Source organism: Ptychodera flava, chromosome 17 (genome assembly GCF_041260155.1).
Source record: "Ptychodera flava strain L36383 chromosome 17, AS_Pfla_20210202, whole genome shotgun sequence".
NCBI classification, from domain to species: Eukaryota; Metazoa; Hemichordata; class Enteropneusta; family Ptychoderidae; genus Ptychodera; species Ptychodera flava.
Window position 1 is genome coordinate 9,204,993 of NC_091944.1, and position 19,107 is coordinate 9,224,099.

At 37.0% G+C, this 19,107-nt stretch overlaps 1 protein-coding gene across 4 annotated transcripts in view; it reads left to right on the top strand.

The window, feature by feature from the left end:
* LOC139115338 (PAS domain-containing serine/threonine-protein kinase-like) overlaps positions 1 to 18,695 on the top strand; it is an 84,330-nt gene extending 65,635 nt beyond the window's left edge. For 2 of the 4 annotated variants that reach the window (XM_070677366.1, XM_070677368.1), the window contains 8 exons: positions 300 to 472; positions 4,897 to 5,052; positions 6,135 to 6,260; positions 7,097 to 7,231; positions 8,520 to 8,719; positions 9,058 to 9,191; positions 9,719 to 9,859; positions 13,410 to 18,695. In XM_070677366.1, coding sequence (XP_070533467.1) covers positions 300 to 472; positions 4,897 to 5,052; positions 6,135 to 6,260; positions 7,097 to 7,231; positions 8,520 to 8,719; positions 9,058 to 9,191; positions 9,719 to 9,859; positions 13,410 to 13,576 — 1,232 coding nt within the window. In that variant the 3' untranslated portion in view covers positions 13,577 to 18,695. Of the gene's footprint in view, positions 1 to 299; positions 473 to 4,896; positions 5,053 to 6,134; positions 6,261 to 7,096; positions 7,232 to 8,519; positions 8,720 to 9,057; positions 9,192 to 9,718; positions 9,860 to 11,724; positions 11,896 to 13,409 lie in introns of all 4 variants that reach the window. The other 2 variants (XM_070677367.1, XM_070677369.1) reach the window with 2 other exon arrangements.
* The last annotated feature ends 412 nt before the right edge of the window (positions 18,696 to 19,107 follow it).

Below are 19,107 nucleotides of genomic sequence, written 5' to 3' on the forward strand. Positions count from 1 at the left end.
TTTTCCAGAAAAGGGTGTTAGACATTACTAATTAAAAGAAATTAATGCACCGTACTCCCGCACCAGCACAACCACTTTGAAACTCCAAGAATGGGTAGCATGTTTGTAAAACCATGCCATTCATATACCGTCGATAAATTTGGCACAAAAGGACGCAATATCAACAACAATAGTTCATGTATACACTGTGAATGCTGACTAAGTTTTACAAGGTCCTCAAATGGAAAAGAAGAATGCTCATGTAGTTCAGTACAATGTCAGTTATCTTAGAACTTGCTAATTTTGGTCTGCTTTTCCAGGTGTGATTTTCCAGATCAAGCGTGTGGATCTTGACGACGGCAATGTGCTGTACTGTTGCTGGATCACCAGAGACCCTGCTGATCTCGGTGAGGGTGGCAAATCAGCAGCTAGTCTCACATTGGCATCCAGTATCAACAGTACCTTTGACCAGTCAGCTCTTAGTCTGGGAGATGTAAGTTCAACTTTAGAATTTATTTGAAAAATAGATGAGACCTCTTTTCTACAATAAAAGAGTTATATTCGACCAAAGTAATAAGCTGTCCATTTCTAATGAGCTGTCTTATTATGAACAGTGTAACAGATTGTTTTACCACCCAATGCGAATGTAATGTTTACAGCATTATTGCCTAGAAATGCTGACAATCCAACATGTCAATCCTGACAACTGGAGACCATGTGCACCAGCACACAGTATACATTTTTAAATTAATGAACAGAGAGAAAAACAACTCTCAGCAAAGAATCACTGATCATTAGTTCCAGAGACCAGCTCTGGAACTGTTAGTTTTTGCTCACTTTCCTTCTTTCTTTCTTTCTTTCTTTCTTTCTTTCTTTCTTTCTTTCTTTCTTTCTTGCTTTCCTTCTTTCTTTCTTTCTCTATTTCCGGTATTACTCTCATAGAACATGCTATACACAAATTTTACCTTAATTACCCAGAATGCATTGCGACACGCTTATGACGTCATCGCTCAACTCGGACGGGTTTTACGGGCATTTCTTGTGTGTTTATTTAATTATTTTTTATTCTGCATTGCTCGACTATCATATTGCGTTCAGCTATTAATAATTCTAGCTTTTTTTCGCTTTGTTTTTTGTTGCTTTTTGATTTTATTTTTCTCTAAATACTCGCCGTACGTGGCGCTATACTGTTTCGCCCGAATGTAACAATGGCGGCACATAAGATGGCTTCGCTCGCATAGAGCGAGAAAATTAAGCTTTCCCTAAATTTACAAGCGCGGCTGGGTACATCGTGTACCTAGGCGAGGTGGGTGTGCTCGAAAACGAAGGTCAATGCAAAATTTGGATTCAAAATCGGCTGTTTTGGCGGAGAAACTGCCCGCCGTATTTCTGAGGAGCCACCAGCGGTTTTTCCCCGGTTTTTCCTATAGGCCTATCAGTCTGCGAGGCCGTTAACACACAGGCCGGTAACACACAGCCGTCACCGCACCGGCGCCGGCATGCGTTGGCTGCACGTTAAAGCAGCTCAACTTTCCAAGATCAAACGGTCAGTATCTCGTGAAAACAGCGACATTGCAATGAAAATTGTTTTAGTCTGTGCTTTTAATCAAATGAAAATGCATGTGGCCTCGGTTTTCAATTTCAACGGCCTAGGTCCGATGTTTCCTCTCGTCTGATCATCGTCGTAAACCACGCACCTCTTTACGGCAACAACTCAGCGCTACCTGTCAAGCGATTGATTTTTGCGTAGATCAGCGGAGCGAAAATTATTGCTCTGGCTCGCGAGAATGTCGTCTGATATACATTTCCGTGCGTTGTCGCCCCCGTATGTATCTGTTTCGTTTTTACCGTACATGTAGGCATTTGTAATCTGTGGACTGCCTTGCTTTTAGTTGTATATCATGGTGTTTACTGCTAGTAGCAGCCCTATAGGTACGTGCTTGAATATTAAAATCCAAAGCACTCTTTCATTCTGCACCTATCTTTGTCACACATTCTCTTGTTTCTTCCGCTGCTCTGGTCTCTGGGACTTCGCTTTTGCTTGCAAATGCTTTCTAGTTTGAGTTTGAGCTGGGTGGCCTGCCAAGTCATTGCCACCACTTTTGTATAATAACAGTCGTTTTGTTCGCTGTGAAAAATTGAGTCAAATGGGTCTGATGGTAGCTACCAGCTTGACATCAGGGTGCCTTTCATTCTATCAGATACTGGGACTTATAAAGCAATTAATTAACCACACCCAGTGACAGTATACCACAAGATTTTGACCAGGTCCCGACACATGTGCACTAGCGATAGCAAGTACATACATGGAGTGAACTGGTCAAAATCAAGTGGTATACCCTTTGCTGAGGTGATTTATTAGTCCCCACGAACACCGTCCGGGGGGACTTATAGGGTTGGTCATGTCCGTCCGTCCGTCCGTCCGTCCGTTCACGCAGATATCTCAGAGATGCAAGGAGCGATTTCATTCAAACTTGGTTCAAGGATTACTTCATATGTCATACAGATGCACGTCGATTTGTTTTGTGATACCATCCAATATGGCCGCAAGGCGGCCATTTTATTACGATTTTTTCATGTACAGAGCCATAACTCAGACATGTTTCAACCGATTTTATTCAAAGTTGGTACAAGGACATTGACCAATGTCATAGATATGCACGTCAATTTGTTTTGTGATACCATCCAATATGGCCACCAGGCGGCTATATTATTACAATTTTTTCATGTACAGAGCCATAACTCAGACATGTTTCAACCGATTTTATTCAAAGTTGGTACAAGGACATTGACCAATGTCATAGATATGCATGTCAATTTGTTTTGTGATACGATCCAATATGGCCGCCAGGCGGCCATTTTATTACAATTTTTTCATGTACAGAGCCATAACTCAGGCATACCTCAACCGATTTTATTCTAAGTTGGTACAAGGACATTGACATATGTCATACATATGTACATCGATTTGTTTTGTGATACGATCCAATATGGCCGCTAGGCAGCCATTTTATTACGATGTTTTCATGTACAGAGCCATAATACTCAGACATGTATCAAGCGAATTTATTCAAAGTTGGTACAAGGAGATTGACTAATGTCATACATATGCATGGCAATTTGTTATGTGATACGTTCCAATATGGCTGCCGTGCGGCCATTTTGTTATGATTTTTTCATGTACAGAGCCATAATACTCTGGGATATCTCAACCGATTTTATTCAAAGTTGGTACAAGGACATTAACCAATGTCATACATATGTAGGTCAATTGTTTCATGATATGATCCAATGTGGCTGCATGGCACCCATTTTGTTACAATTTTTTCATGTCCTGAGCCAAAACTTGGGCACGTCTCAACTGATTGTATTCACCAATTTTATTCAAACTTAGTACAAGGACACTGACCTATGTCATACATATGCACATTGATTTGTTTTGTGATACAATCCAATATGGCTGCCGTTTTGCCATTTTTTTCCCGATTTTTTCATGTCCGGAACCATGACTCAGACATGTATCAATCGAATTTATTCAAAGTTGGTACAAGGACGTCGACTTATTTATACATATGTATGTCAATTTGTTTCACGAGATGGTCCAATATGGCCACATGGTAGCAATTTTGTTATGGTTGTATCATGTCGAGAGCCATAACTCTGGCAAGTCTCAACTGATCTTATTCAAAGTTGGTACATGGACATTGACTTATGTCATATATATACATGTTGATTTTTTAAACAGTAAGATCAAATATCGCTGCATGGCGGTGATTTTGTTACAATTTTCTAATGTACAGAGCCATAACTCAGACATATTTCCACCAGTATCATTCAAAGTTGGTACAAGGACATTGACCTATTTCATACATATGCTCGTCAATTTGTTACACGTCATGTAGCAGTAACATGTCAATTATTGAAGTTTCATAAGTAGGCTGATATGTCAAGAAATACTGCATCAAATTCATGAAACTTTGTACAGATGTTAAAGGTATACTGTCACCTGTTCCAATTTTGCCACAGTTACCATGGAAAGAGAAACTCTAACCAATCACAGATATTAAGCAGGTGGCCGCTTTTTAAAAACTGCGCCCTCACGTAGCATTTTGAATACCAAGGAACGCCTCTTTGACCATATATGGACATATTATTTAGATTACAAGTGACTGTATACCTTTAAGCTCACATTGCTTTAACATTGAAAAAGACATTTATCAGTGTCATTTTAATTAATTTGTAATTGCATAAGTAATGAACTTTCCTAATTAGAGTGATATAGCCACAAATTAATACAATGTCAAATTTGATGAAACTTGATACAGATGTTGATCTCATAGTGTTGTAAATACTGCATCAAACTTTATGAAATATGGTACCAGTGATAATCTGGTAAGTGTTAGGATTGTATGCAAAAATGTTTTGCGACATCCTGTTGATTAATTCCTAGTTGACTCATTTTATGAACTTTAGGATGGTAGCCTACATTGGTTTTATGTTTTCATCATCGTGGAACTCATTCTTGGCCATTGAGCACCATCTGTATCAAAGTATATTATATATCACAGACCTAATTAATGAAGAGGACTCTATCCTCTCTGAGGACACGTAATCAAAGTACCCATTAACAAGTGGGGACTGTGTCATCAACGATGACTTGTTGCTTTTATATCATGATATTAAATTGAAATTCTGGCGTGAAATGTCAAAAAGGAGATTTTTCTCTAGCTGAAAGCTCATGCCTGTTCCAACCATGCTGTATTGCAAATATAGCACAGTTATTTTCACGTCTCAACAAATCAAATAACAGTATTTGCGCCATCAATACACTGGTATGATGTAATACTGACTTATGACCTGCTGATTTTCCAGAATCAGAATCAGAATCTGATTTTGTTTTTCATTTGTAACTTCCAGGCAATAACGCAGACAGCCAGGTCAAACTCCACAGAGCCAGAGGAACTGTCCCCAGGGAGGGGTTTGTATGACGAGAGATACGACACGCTACAGTCGATCGGCAAAGGTGCATTCGGATTTGTGAAACTGGCAACCAGGAAAGCTGACAGATTAACAGTAAGTAGCTTGTTTATTTTGAGAGTAGAACTTTAACCCTTTGAGCGCCAAAGTCAATTTCTGTCACCTTTATAAAAGATATCCCTGTCAATTCTTTTGAGATTTTTGCTAAAATTTTGATAAAAAAGTGTCGCCAGTGAAATGTAATATACATTTGGTCAAAAATTATCAAAAAAATTTAAAAAATTTATAAAAGTTAATAAAATGTTGCACTAATATTTGGTGGGAAAAATTGTTGTGCTCAAAGGGTTAATATCAGACAGCATAACATCCATGACCATATTTTGCCCATATATGTCATTGAGAAAGACTAAAATAGAATTCTTTTTCTATAGACAGCATATGGTGACATGTACAAGTCTACCACATATAACCAATAATATCAGATATCTTTAGCAAAGTAACGTCCGTCAGAACATCAAAAAGGTCAATGTATTAATAGTTATACAGTCTGCACACACTAATTGTGAAATTTAAAAGCAGCTGTTAAAGGGCCAGTAATGCTAACTTTTGATAATTTTTCACCATTTTTGTTTTGAATGTCAACTATAATTCCTTGTTCTACTCCCCAAAGCATGTTGATACATACAGTGTTCAGTTCGTCAGTTTAGCCTATACATCTGTAAATTGCATTGTTATTGTTGAAAAGTGAATTCTGGTCCCGACTATAATTCTCTAATTTAAAAAGTAAAATTTTCCACTTCAGAATTAAAATTTTGATGGATAGTGTTACCCAGTTTAGCCTGTAACCTCTAACTGATGTGTTGCTTGTTCAACAAGGTTCCAACCAACTCTAAGATGTTCTACACAATTAGTGTGTGGGTGTTGGGTTGACTTCAAGAAATCAACGAAATGACCCAAAGAGTTCAGATATGTCATGAACAACAGCATACATCAATGAAAACTTTTACTATGTTCCAAACTCACCCACTGTGCAGCTCAACTCGTCTCAAGCAAATGTACCAAAAAGCCATTTTAGTGCAGTTGCCATAACAACTGCTTAGTACAATATTGAAGCACTGTGTTTAGATATTCCCTGTATTATAAATGTCATTTAGCGTTTGTCTGTTCTTCTTTGCCAGGTGGTTGTGAAGTTTATTCGTAAAGCTAAAGTTTTGAGTGACTGCTGGCAGGATGACCCCATACTAGGTCAAGTACCTTTAGAAATTGCCCTACTTGCCAAACTGGATCATACCAATATTGTGAAGGTAAGTTGAATTGAAACATTGGGCACCCAGTGCCAAACTGGATCATACCAATATTGTGAAGGTAAGTTGAATTGAAACAATCGGCACCCAGTGCCAAACTGGATCATACCAATATTGTGAAGGTAAGTTGAATTGAAACAATCGGCACCCAGTGCCAAACTGGATCATACCAATATTGTGAAGGTAAGTTGCATTGAAACAATCAGCACCCAGTGCCAAACTTGATCATACCAATATTGTGAAGGTAAGTTGCATTGAAACAATCAGCACCCAGTGCCAAATTGGATCATACCAATGTTGTGAAGGTAAGTTGCATTGAAACAATCAGCACCCAGTGCCAAATTGGATCATACCAATATTGTTAAGGTAAGTTATATTAAAACAAGTGACCCAGTATTTTCTTGCCAATATAAATATTAGCTCATTCACAGAATCGTCTCAATCTGAACAATAAATCTTAAGACTTGAACAGAAGATATACGTCCTTTCTGTTGTCACTCAATACTGCAAAATTTTGTGATGAACTCTAGAATTAGGCTATCTATCAATTCATCAAAGAAAGCCAATTTGTACAGTTGTGAGACATTTTTCAGTGGAAAAATATGTACCCGCCTAATTTTGTTTGACATCTCAATCTCCGTGATTGTGAAGTTTTGAGGACAAGAGAAGATCGCTTGTGTGTGTATTTATTTAAGGAGAGAATGGTGTATGGCAAAGTGTATAATAAGAAACTATAAAGTCAAGACTTTGGTAGTTTTTGATCTTGTATACACTTCTTGGTAAATATCTGAGACAATGCGCCCACAAATATTTTTACACAATCATATCCTTTGCAGATGCTAGAGGCCTATGAAAATGAGGAATTTTTCCAAGTTATCATGGATAAGCACGGCGGCGGAATGGACTTGTTTGAGTTCATTGACCGACAACCTAACATGGATGAAAAGTTATCAAGCTATATGTTCAAACAGGTAGGTTGGGTGGAAACATGTCATTTTGGAAAAGACTACAGTTAGAATGCCCAGTAATTTGAAGTTAGCTAAAAACTTTTATGATTATCCTTGACATCATGTGTTTGGTTTGATAAGGCAGATAAATTCTGAAAAAAGTGCTGCTTTTCTCTGTGGGATTGTAAAAACGTATCACAAGGTATTAAATATAGGCCTCAGAGCAGAAAGTTAGGAACTGTTGCTCAAACTTTCCTCAAGGAAACTTAGTCTTTTATAATCAAGAATAAAATTCAGGGATCACAAGGCAACATTTGAGACCAGAGAAGGAAATGTAATCATATTTACTAATATTTGGAATTCAAAATGGCTGCTATATCATGGGTTATCTGTATGAGGAATATTACTGGTAAATTTCTGAATATTCAAAATCACCAAGACTCTTTAGGGGCAACGTCAAAAGATCGATGTTTGAAAAAAAACTTAATTGCTTAAGTTTGGGGGTGGGGGGTTTTTGACCAAATTAATTTCTGTGCAGTCAAAAACGATTTAATGTCTTTTTTGGCAAATTTTACGATTTCAAGGCTGCTTTTCGTACGCTAAACCCGATCCAGTAACCCGTATTTGTGTTACTTTATAATGGTTTGAATTTTCATATAATTCAATGGTACATTGGTACGTCGTTTCAGGAAAGAATTAGTACAGGGTATGAGTCCGCAATGTTTTTCAATTTAGGTTAAGTTAAGTTAGAAGGGGGGGTGAGGGGGTCTGAGGCCAAACTTAAGCAATTAAGTTAGATTTATTATATTGAACTTTTGATGTTGCCCCTTAGACAGCTCATGTTTGTCACTTTTTTCAGTAGATACAAAATGTCTGTCAAAAACGAAAGGAAATTGCTGTTTTCAACGTGTGATGTTTTGTATCAGTTGTAACGCTGGCAAATAGATAATTGCCTTTCAAGATAAAGTGAATGTAGCAAATTGCCACTTATGATATCAAGCTCAGTCTGCAAACTGTATATGTACATTGCCAAATGCTATTGTTGACAACAGAATAAGAGTACAGACTAGAATTCATGTGTCCACACACGGTCCCTCCACCATAGCTCGCAATAATATTGCATATTTCTTACGCAATACGCTGTGGTTGGGTCGCTAACTACATGTACTCTGTACTTCAATATAATCCAGGGAGAAGAAGGAAAAACATTGTTTTCTTGAAAAAATGAAGAAAGTATTAATCATCAGTTACAATGTTTGTCCCATTTAATAAGCAAATATTCATTCTATGTATTGCATTTGTCAATTCACAGGTTGTAGCAGCTATATCCTACCTGCACGGTCACAAAATCCTCCACCGTGATATCAAAGATGAAAACATCATCCTTGACGAGGAGTTCCACGTCAAACTCATAGACTTTGGCTCGGCAACCTACCTTGAACCCGGCAAGATGTTCTCCACCTTCTGTGGCACACTGGAGTACTGCTCACCAGAGGTGTTGCTGGGCAACAAGTAAGTGCCGTCAAGTTTTATCAACCCTTTCAACATTATGGTTTGGCCCCAAACCATTATCATCAGTGGTGATTATGGACCTGTATATGGGGAATCGGGGGTGGACAGGCTCATAGTTCCAGCACAAGCCACTTATTGATATGCACTCATCAGTTCTACAAGACTGTAAGATGTTTTTAGCTGCCACTATTGCTTTCAAAGACATGCCGTCACAAGATCAGTAGTTTATCTCTGTGATCAAGACTCTAAGGAACAGTATTAGCTTGTTGCATAGGTGACCAGGAATTTTCATTCATTTGCCCTAAAATGTGGAATTTGTGCCTGCTTGAATCCTCTAGGTACCATGGCCCTGAACTTGAGATGTGGTCCCTTGGAGTAACCCTGTACACGTTGACCTTCAGTGAAAATCCATTTTATGATGTGGAGGAAACTATACAGGGTATCATCAAGCCACCATTTCTGGTTTCCACAGGTAAGCTAGCCTTTCCAAGACTGTTGTGCTTGTTTGTTTGTTTGTTTGTTTGTTGAACCCAGTAAATGTACTCACTGTTTGTGTTTGTGTGTGCATGTACATGTAGGTGGATATGTGTGCATATGTATATATGTGTGTACGTGTAACAGTATGTGTGGTCTGAACACAGCAGAGATCTAATTTTAGTGCATTTTCTATGAAATCATATAAAAGTTGGGCAGAAATATGGTGTAACTGTGTTGAAGGCGCTATAGATGATTATATGAGCTTGTTGATTTCTTTTCTATTGGATAATTTATTGTTTCATTGTATAATGTGTTTGCTGAATTTACGCTTTGTATCAATTTGTAAATATCATTGGGCTACCAGTTATTCTCCATCAGTGTAATTAGGTGACTCTACATCCCTGAGTGATGAAGTGCTCAAGTTCAACACTTTCTTCTTCAAAATCTCATAATCATATCGATAATGTTGTCATAAGGGAGAGAGCAATCATGAGAAAAACAATGTTTTGTTGTATTTTGCAGAGCTGATGCAGCTGATAGCGTTCTTGTTACATCCGGAACCGGAATGGAGGTGTACGCTCCGAGAGCTGGAACAAAACGAGTGGTTGAATCAAAGAGTGGATATCTCACGCTATACCTGGGATAAAGTCTTACCACCAGAAAGTAAGCATTTCTGTCAGTTTGTTTGTTTATTTGTTTGTTTGTTGTCACTTTTGCAGTACTCATTTACCGTTGTATCTCAGTTATGTTTTGTTAGATTGTGTAAAACTTGTGTTAAACCACTAGGAATAAGCAAACAAGAGTAGTATCTAATAGTTGCGTCACAAAAACCAAAATGGATGCGTTTTAACAACATGATGCGATTTTGAACCAATGAAGGGTTCGAGACCTGATCATTTGCAGCCCCAGGGTCAAAGGTGATGGTCTCATGGTACCAAGGGTTTTCAAATGGTTTCTGCAGCACATATCTGGAACCATTATGTGTGTGTACTCAGTGAACATATCATTCAAAGTTTATTCTAAGCTCTTTACTGTCCAAATTAAGATTACTCAAAAAGAGTAAAGAACTATGAACAAAGGATACACGAGAAATAATAAACAGTAAACAATGAACACAGGACAATAAAAAAGGGGCATTGAAAATCTGAAATGGAGTGTCTTGATGGTTAACTAGCTGTACTTCGCCTGACAGCACTTATAGAATATTGTATCACTGTAATACAGTTTTTATGTCAATTAGGAATACTGTCAGTCCAGCTAGCAATGCTACTCTGCACCCAAAAGAAACCCATCAAATATTCTCCAAAACCAATATAATGAGCTCCCAGGGACCAAAAATTACTGCCTGTCAGGGAACAGTTTGGTACCTTCAGTAATTGTATGTAGGATTAAACACAGTGGTCTGATATTTAATACCCAACCTCGACGGTCAATTACAAAACAAAAATACAGTCTTGAGACAAGGAGTTGGTAGGCATGTGTATTTATCAAGACATCTGAATATGTTAGTAATGTTAATGTTAATTGTCATGTTACTCGACTCAAACTATCTTCTGTTATCATATTTCATAAATGACAACCATCATGCCATGCAACTAAGGCATATTGCCATCACTACTAATCCTGTTCCTGTAAAATGTCCATATCGCTGTGTTTCAACCCAGTGTGCTGTGCAGTAAAATTGCTTTTTGTGAGCAATATTTTCATGCATGTCAGTATATTGCACATAGATTGTCTGCTGAGGTAAATTACATGCCATTAAATTTCATATGCAAACAAAGTCTGCTGTACAAGTTGCATCTATTGCTTAACCCTTTCACCACCATGGTTTGTCCCAAATCCATTGTTTTCTATGGTAAAGTTTGACCTGTACACAGTGAACTAGGGGTAAAAGGGTTAAGGTAGAATGTGCCTTAGGGACAGATATTCGGACTCTCAAACTTTTAAAGTTCTTTGCTGATCTACCAATTCTGGGGGCTCATATTAAAGCTCTTCGAGTTAGAACAATTTTCACAGTAGTTTTTCCAAAATCGTAAGTTTGTTTATCTCAATAGAGTTAAAACAGGGATGGCGGCCATTTTGAATTTCAAATAACATTTAAATTTTGGGTAATTTGTAACTATAGTACCGAACTTTGTACGATGACCTCTGGTTTATACTCTTGATTTGGTAAGAGAATGGTTGGAAATTTTATTGAGGAAAGTTTGAGCCAAATTTTAAATTTCACTTTGGAGGCGCATTCTACCTTAAAGCACAATCATGGTATTAATTAATACAGAGTGTATCAATGACTATTATTCTGGTATGCAAATTTATGATAATGACTCATAGTCAGTGGAGAATCTTCATGAACCTTAGATCGTGCACTATATTAAAAAGTTAATCAAAAATGAATTGATGAAGAGAATTCTCATGAAACTTAACACTCAATATATCCCTTTTCATGTTACTAACACAGTCATGTCATCTTCTACTGTCATTTCTCCTCTCATATCACTGTCCTCTTCCTTACCGTCTGTTAAATGAAGGAGGGGGCTACTACGAGGACTCAGATAGCTCCCCAAGAAGCGAAAGTGATGGTAGTGATCCCGAGGATGACGAGGAACTCATTACAGAGCTAGAAGCAGAGTACCAACGACGACTTAACATTGACGACTATCAAACCTAACCGACCGTAGCGTAGTTGCCAGTTTAGGCAGGTACTCTGGCAACCTGATCATTGTAATTGCTAGTGCTGCTGTCTTTGTGGATATCTTGCAAATTTTGCCACGATAACAAATAAGCAATCCACATTTATTGTTCTAGGACAGACACCCCCTGGACACCTTTTAGCCTATCCCCAACTCTAGCCGTAGCTGGTTGGTGGGTGTTGAATACCAAGGCTATGAATGTCTAGGAGGTGACCGTCCTGCATGTAATGCATGAACTTTTAATCCAATTTAACTCATCCATCATGGCTTTACGTCATTCCTGCTTCCCACATCTGTCATTTGTCTCAGTCAACATCGTTTTGTGCTATTTTATTGTGTGTGTGTTTTTGTGTTTGCTTACATACCGATAAGAAAAAGCATACTTGCACACTGCCTGCACTGCTGTGGAATATCTGTACATCTCAGCCAAAAGATGTTTTGATGTCTGCTAAGAAAGCAAGGCAATCATGAAAGGCACACAAAGGGTATACCCTTCACCTTTTTACTACAATGTTTTGGTCCAATTGTGTGTATTACTATGGAGAATCTGGACAGGTATACTTTGAAATGGGGATAAAAGTACTAACATCGGAAGTCAGTATTCTGGTATAGTGCAAGCATAAGCCAGATATACACTGGGAAATACACAAAATAAACTGCCCTGTGTTCTGGAGAAGATGTAAACATTAATTCACAAAGGTAGACGTTTTTGTTAAGGCTTATTCATCAGATTTTTGAAGCTTCTCTCTCATTTTGCAACATTCAAAGATATATTTCAGATAATCCTTAAGTTCAGTGAACCATTTAAGGGCCAGTAGCTACAACTTTTGTTGATTTTTTTCACGATTTTTCATTCTAATGTCAACAACAGCTATTTGACCATTTGGACATTCCTTGTTCTGCTCCCAAAGCATGTTGGGATACACAGTATTCAGCTCATCAACTTAGCCTGTACATGTGTAGACTGCTTTATTATTGTCAACAAGTGAATCTTGTCTCCAAATGTGAGCATTAACAGTGCATTCTACACATATAGACACTTTGTTGACATCCAAATTGTTGGTGTTTCAACATGCTTTTGGGAGTAGAGCAAAACTGGTAATTGACATACAAAACAAAAGTAGAGAAAAAAATCAAGTTACAGCTACTGGCCCTTTAAGGAACTCATAGTCTGTTTATTTTTCAGTTAGTTTATTTCTTTACGTATTCCCTACTTAAAGGTATACAGTCACCTGTAATCTAAACATGCCCGTATATGGTGAAAGGGGCGTTCCTTGTATTCAAAATGCCCATGTGAGGTCGCTGTTTTTAAAAAGCGGCCACCCGCTTAAAATCTGTGATTGGTTAGATTTTCTCTTTCCATGGTAACTGTGGCAAAATTGGAACAGGTGACAGTATACCTTTAAAGCATATTGAAATATCCTAGTTCATGATGACATGTGAAAACATAGAGTGTTACATGTTTACAATGGGATTTCATTGGAGATCTGATTGTCATGGTGAAATCTATCTTTTGATTTCAGAATCCACTGCGGTAGTGGCAGACACTCCAGACTATTTTGATATGGAGCCTCTCGCTCTGCAAGACTCAGATACTGAGGAGTTGGAAGAAGAATTGCAGAAATGTCTTGACCTAGATGATGATGATGATAGCGATCATGACGTGGCAGATAACTTTGGATACATTTGATGTGACGTCAGTGCTCCACATGGATAATTTGCACCTCACAAAGGTTTACAGATGCCATGTGTGGGGCATCAGAGAGCAGCACTGTGGTTGCAACAATAAGCTGGATCGGTGATACAGCAATGATGTCTTATCACAATGTTACTACAGTACAGTACCATATCAACATGTATTTCACAGCTACGCGGGGGAAATAGCTTTGATTTTATCCACAACAATCTGCCAGAAACCAAATACAAACTCAAGTTGATACTTAAACTAACCAAAAGATGAAAAATACATGTATGCTGCTGTATGTGTCCACTGCCAGTTTCATCCTTGTACGTTGGGGGCGCTGTCTACTAGTAGAATAAGCGACACACGTGATGCAACACACGTAGCATCACTCCTGGCTAGATTATATGGACTGACAATTTACAAGCCACAATACAAAACAAGTACCTTGTAGGAATGTGCCTGTGCATAGTCTTGCCGCTTTTGTCGTTCATCTTCAATAATCTGAAGACATTGTACAGAGAATAGATCGAGAATAGATTGTCAGTTTTCAACCTTGTAAAGGTCAAAGGTTAAAGGCCATGTTAGATTGATAAATAGCGCATTGATTGATAGAGCAAACATGACAATATGCCAATATGTGCACTTTTGAGATTGTTTGTATGTGACAGAAGAACTACAAGATTAAAAAGGCCAACGATTTGAATGATAAGTTGGCAATCTGTATGTTTCTTGCCTAGCTCTAACTTGGTATTTAACCAGAAGGAGTGGTGCTGTGAAAATTCTAGTGTCAGAGGTGAACGGGGGAACTTCTCTTAAGTTATTTTTTTTGAGATATTTATTGCAAAGCTTCTAAGAAATTATACAGACGATTTTTTTTTATGTGGTTTTAAGAAGTAAATTTGGTACAATTGTAAATGTGGTCACCTATATTTGGTAAATTTACACACAATGCACCTTGAAAAATTTTTATTGTACGTGTGGTTTGTTTCTGCGTGACTTTAGATTCTGCCAGCCTGACTCTTTGAAATGTTTTCATGAAGTGTGATCTTGGTAGTTATTTTGACTTTCCAAATCTCAAAATTTGAATGTCTTAAAAGTAGTATGCATGCCACTGTGCTCAGTGGCTATTTCAGTAGATTCTGGCAAATATGAGATACAGGTGGCTATACAAAGTTTGCTGTTCAAAGTCCATGTTTATGTTATGATTGAAATCTTTGATGTGAAGTTGAAAGATTGTTACTCATATCATTTGCACAGAGAATGGGAATAATGTCAAGTGTCGCTGCAGGGAATTACTGCTTTGTCACTGATTGTAAATTATTGATATCGTCTGCTTTGTTCGACCTCGGTATGACATTCAGAAAATATTGAACACTGCATGTCTTTACTGGCTGTGTTCTTACCTTTCACTTGTAGTCTCACAAATCTTTCCGATAACGAGAATATTTTAATGCTGTATAATAGGGCTCATTGCATAGAACATCACTGTTATTTATATCAGTCCATCATTAACTTACAAATGTTCATTTTTCCAAAATTTTCTAAGAGACTTTTCAAAATTACAATTGAAACTGTAAAAATCACAAGGATCCAACCACAGCTACAGAAATAATCACAGGTGCAAAATAATGATAAAATGTTTCCAAATTTAATTCTGTCGCCATAGGCCAATGTCAAGCCCACAATGCTGTGTATAGTAGTAGCTCCACTCACAAACCCACCATTGCCATTAGGGTTAATTCTCACCCTCTGTCACAGTATAGCCAATCATATGATCAGAAAATTGAATATAAACACAAACATCATAATGGCTTTCAGATTATTGTGATTTGTAAATTAATGTCTGTATGCAAAATTTCTTCAAGGAACCATTTTCAAATTTAAAAATTCTAACAAGAACTTAAATATGTTGAAATTTACTCAAATTTCAAAGCATAGGTACTTTTATAAATTTTAGTATGGGTTTCTATTCCCATCTTGGTTAATATAGCACATTTTCATGGAAAAAAATTATCAGCTGTTTAGTTTCCATAGTGTGTATGTTGTACTTATATGTTTATAACAGCTGTCAGCATCAATTTGATAAATTGGATGATATGGCTAATTGTGCTGAGCTGACGCAATGTCTGAGACATTGTATCTCTAACTTTGACAAATAATTCTGGTTTTACTGGCATATTTCTCTCGTCATGGCTAAGATCAAAGGATTTCTGCTTGTCTCCTGAAATGTCGATGTAGTATACTGTAGCAGCCAAGGCTTATGTGATTCAGAAGTTAGAGGGGCAATAGCCCCAACTTTTGGTGCCATTTTCATAAATTTATATTCTAGAAAACAAAATTCCTTTTTTTTCTCCTTAAAGCAAATTGAAATGTAAAATATTAGCTTGACTAATACTGTCCATTTTGTACAACATTGTGATCGTCAAATGAATTATTCTGCAGACTAAAATTAGGTAACCCGTACTAACAGTGGATTTCAACACGCATATACAGGCTGTATTGGTGATTGGAAACACTAGGCATTTTGTTATGATATTTGGGAGTGGAACAATAACCTGTCTCATACAAACACAACAGATATAACGGAAAAACATGTCAGAATTTAGAGCTAATGTACCTGTAAATGTTTTTATGTTGAACTGTTTAAATCGTAACTCCAAGTTCAGAGATGTTTGTTAAGGGCCAGTAGCTGTTATTTGTATGATGATTTTTGGACTATTTTGGTTCTGTATGCCAATTTGCAGGTTTTTGTTCAACTCCCTAAAGTATGTTGAAACATCCACTGTACAGCTTATCAACACATCATGCATTTGTGTAAAATGCGCTGTCATTTTTGGCATTGAATTGTGGTCAACAATGTAGTGGGTATTTCTGTATTTGCTTTTGAACGACCTTCTCTGCTTACCTGTCAAGATTTTGAGTGGACGCAAAACAATAGATTGATGACTCTGGCCCTAGGCTAGGTACTGTAAACTCCAGATTTCATGCTTGTATTTGTTCTGAGTTACTTACACACAGAGTGGTACTAAGATATACATATCCCAAAAGCCAAATTTTTATTTACAATTCTGCGTTCTTGAAGTTTTCAAAGAAAGTTTTACACTGCCAAGAATGAGTGCTAATATTACATCCTTTTCACCATCATATTTTGGTATGACCCTATTGTTTTCCATTGTAGAGTTAGACCTCTACAAAATGAAATAGGTGTGCAAGGATAATAACTGTGTTTCTGTTTGACTGCCATTATAATTTTTGAAGCTCGTAGTTTTGAAGTGTATAATGATGCCATGCTATGATGTTTATGGCACTGAGTTGTACTTTTTTTACCACAGTCTTTGGACTTAAATTATTTTTATGTAAAATCATTGTCAATTTTTTTTGCCTTTTTTATGAAGTTGTACTTTTACTGATTTGAGTTCTCAGTTATTTAATTTTGCTAGAGCTTTTTATCTTAGAGAATTTATTTTATGCAGTTGAATGTTGTGTTTAAGTAATATAAGATGTGAAGTACTTCTGTTTTTTTATTGTATTTCTATCTGCTGTGATGGTGGACGTGAAATAGTACTTGTATTTACACAATTATTTGTGGAGATAGTGAATTTAGAAACTCTAGCCTCTAGATTAATTTGTAAAGTCATAATAAACTTTCATTTGACCTTTGACATGTAATTTTGGACATCAACTGCTTTGGTTTTGGTACCAAGATATTTTGCATCCTGTTTCTTGTATTATTCTCTTTTTTGTACTATTGATTGAAATTTCTTGAGTATTGTCATATGTGCATCTATTCTTTTGACAGAATAATTTGTCATTTGACAGCCACTGAGCGTTGCAAATTTTCACTTTCCTTGAGAAGGTCATATTAAACCAACCACTATGGCAAAGCTAGAAATTTTTAAAATTAATTGCTCGTTTTTCTTACAAGGGATATCAATATACTTGAGATGACTCAGCGCTTTCACCTCAAAAGTTCCGTACATGCCATTGTTTTAAATGGCATTGTGTGACCATGTCAGTTATTTCCACTTTGATTCAGATGTGTACAGCCTCAGGTTCATGTAAATTATTCCTCATAAAAATGATGAGGAAAATATCAATGAAATACAGAGGCATTAATTAAAAGGTTTCCCAGAAGAATATTACTGTTATCCAGAATTTACTTTGCAGTGATTGCAGTAGTGTTAGTAATAGCAGTTTGTCCGTCAAGAGTCTGTAGTGGTAACATCATCAGAGTGTTATGGCTGTGTTTCTGCTGATAAAACCACATTCAAAACTTTTTATCAATTACTGTGAGGTGCTTTTATTTTTACTCTTTGCACAGATTTCTTTCACCAATGAATGAAACAGAGAAGCAAAAAGAATTGATAGATTAATGTTTGCTGCACTTTAAAGATCTCTGTACATTTGCATAATACTTTGTGTCAAACTACCATTATCACTGCCATTAGATTTCAGATGTCCTTTTATTTCACCCGTCAGACTGAAGTCATTTGACAGGAACCAAGCAAATGTGACTTAGTTTTTTTTTTTCATAACATTCAACACTTATTCTTCTCTTATAAGCGCAAACAGTTTTTTAATATTAATATCCTTTACACTTTAAGTGTCCATGTGTATTTGATATGGTATACATTTTTCATAAGACTACATCAGATTTTTCTTTACTATTTTTCCTAGCCGTGCCATATCTTGCTGTGTAGAATTGCCATCTTTTGAAGTGCTAGTTTAATAGCCAGATCTTTAATTTATTTTTGTCGCCCGGTGCTTGCTTCTCTTGAAGTGAGGGGATCACTGACATTGCTGTACTGAACACGTCAGCCAGTGTGGGGACTGTAACATCTATTGCTTGTCGTTCAAAATATGCACCGTCAGCTTTCATTGCCTTTTACAAGTGTGGTATCATGATGATGTAAGGTAGTCTTGTCATAGAAGATTTACTGTATTCCTTGGCATTTGGTCATTCCATGCATTTTGAGAGACTTGTGATGTATTTTATGTGTTTCTGATGTTTTTATATTCAGGACAAGTAAAACTTCTAATGAATGGAATACATTTCTCTCTTTTCTTAAGTTATTTTACGTCACGGTGTGAATAAACTTTTCCAGGGCAGGGATTACAAAATAAATGTGATTGTGTGCCTATTATTTGGGGGGGGACTATTAGTGCAAGATCGGGCAGATTAGTATTAATTTATGCAAATTATATTAATGAACATTTTTTCCGTATTGAAATTTTATGGTAAAGATGCTTTATCAGTGTGGAATATTCATCTGCCCCGAATTGTGCATTATATGGGAGGAGGGGGAGGGGGCGCAAAATGCATATGGTTTGACTTTGTCCAGGCCCTGTGTTATGTTTAATGTGTATCACAATTGACTTTGTCCAGGCCCCGTGTTATGTTTAATGTGTATCACAATTTTGGCATGTGGAAAGAAGTGAACGAGTCTCCTTTTGCAGATTAAATCAGGTTTTGGTCCCAGATGATTAGAATTAGAAAACTGAAAATATACTTGTGTAGGAGCTAGTACATCATTAGG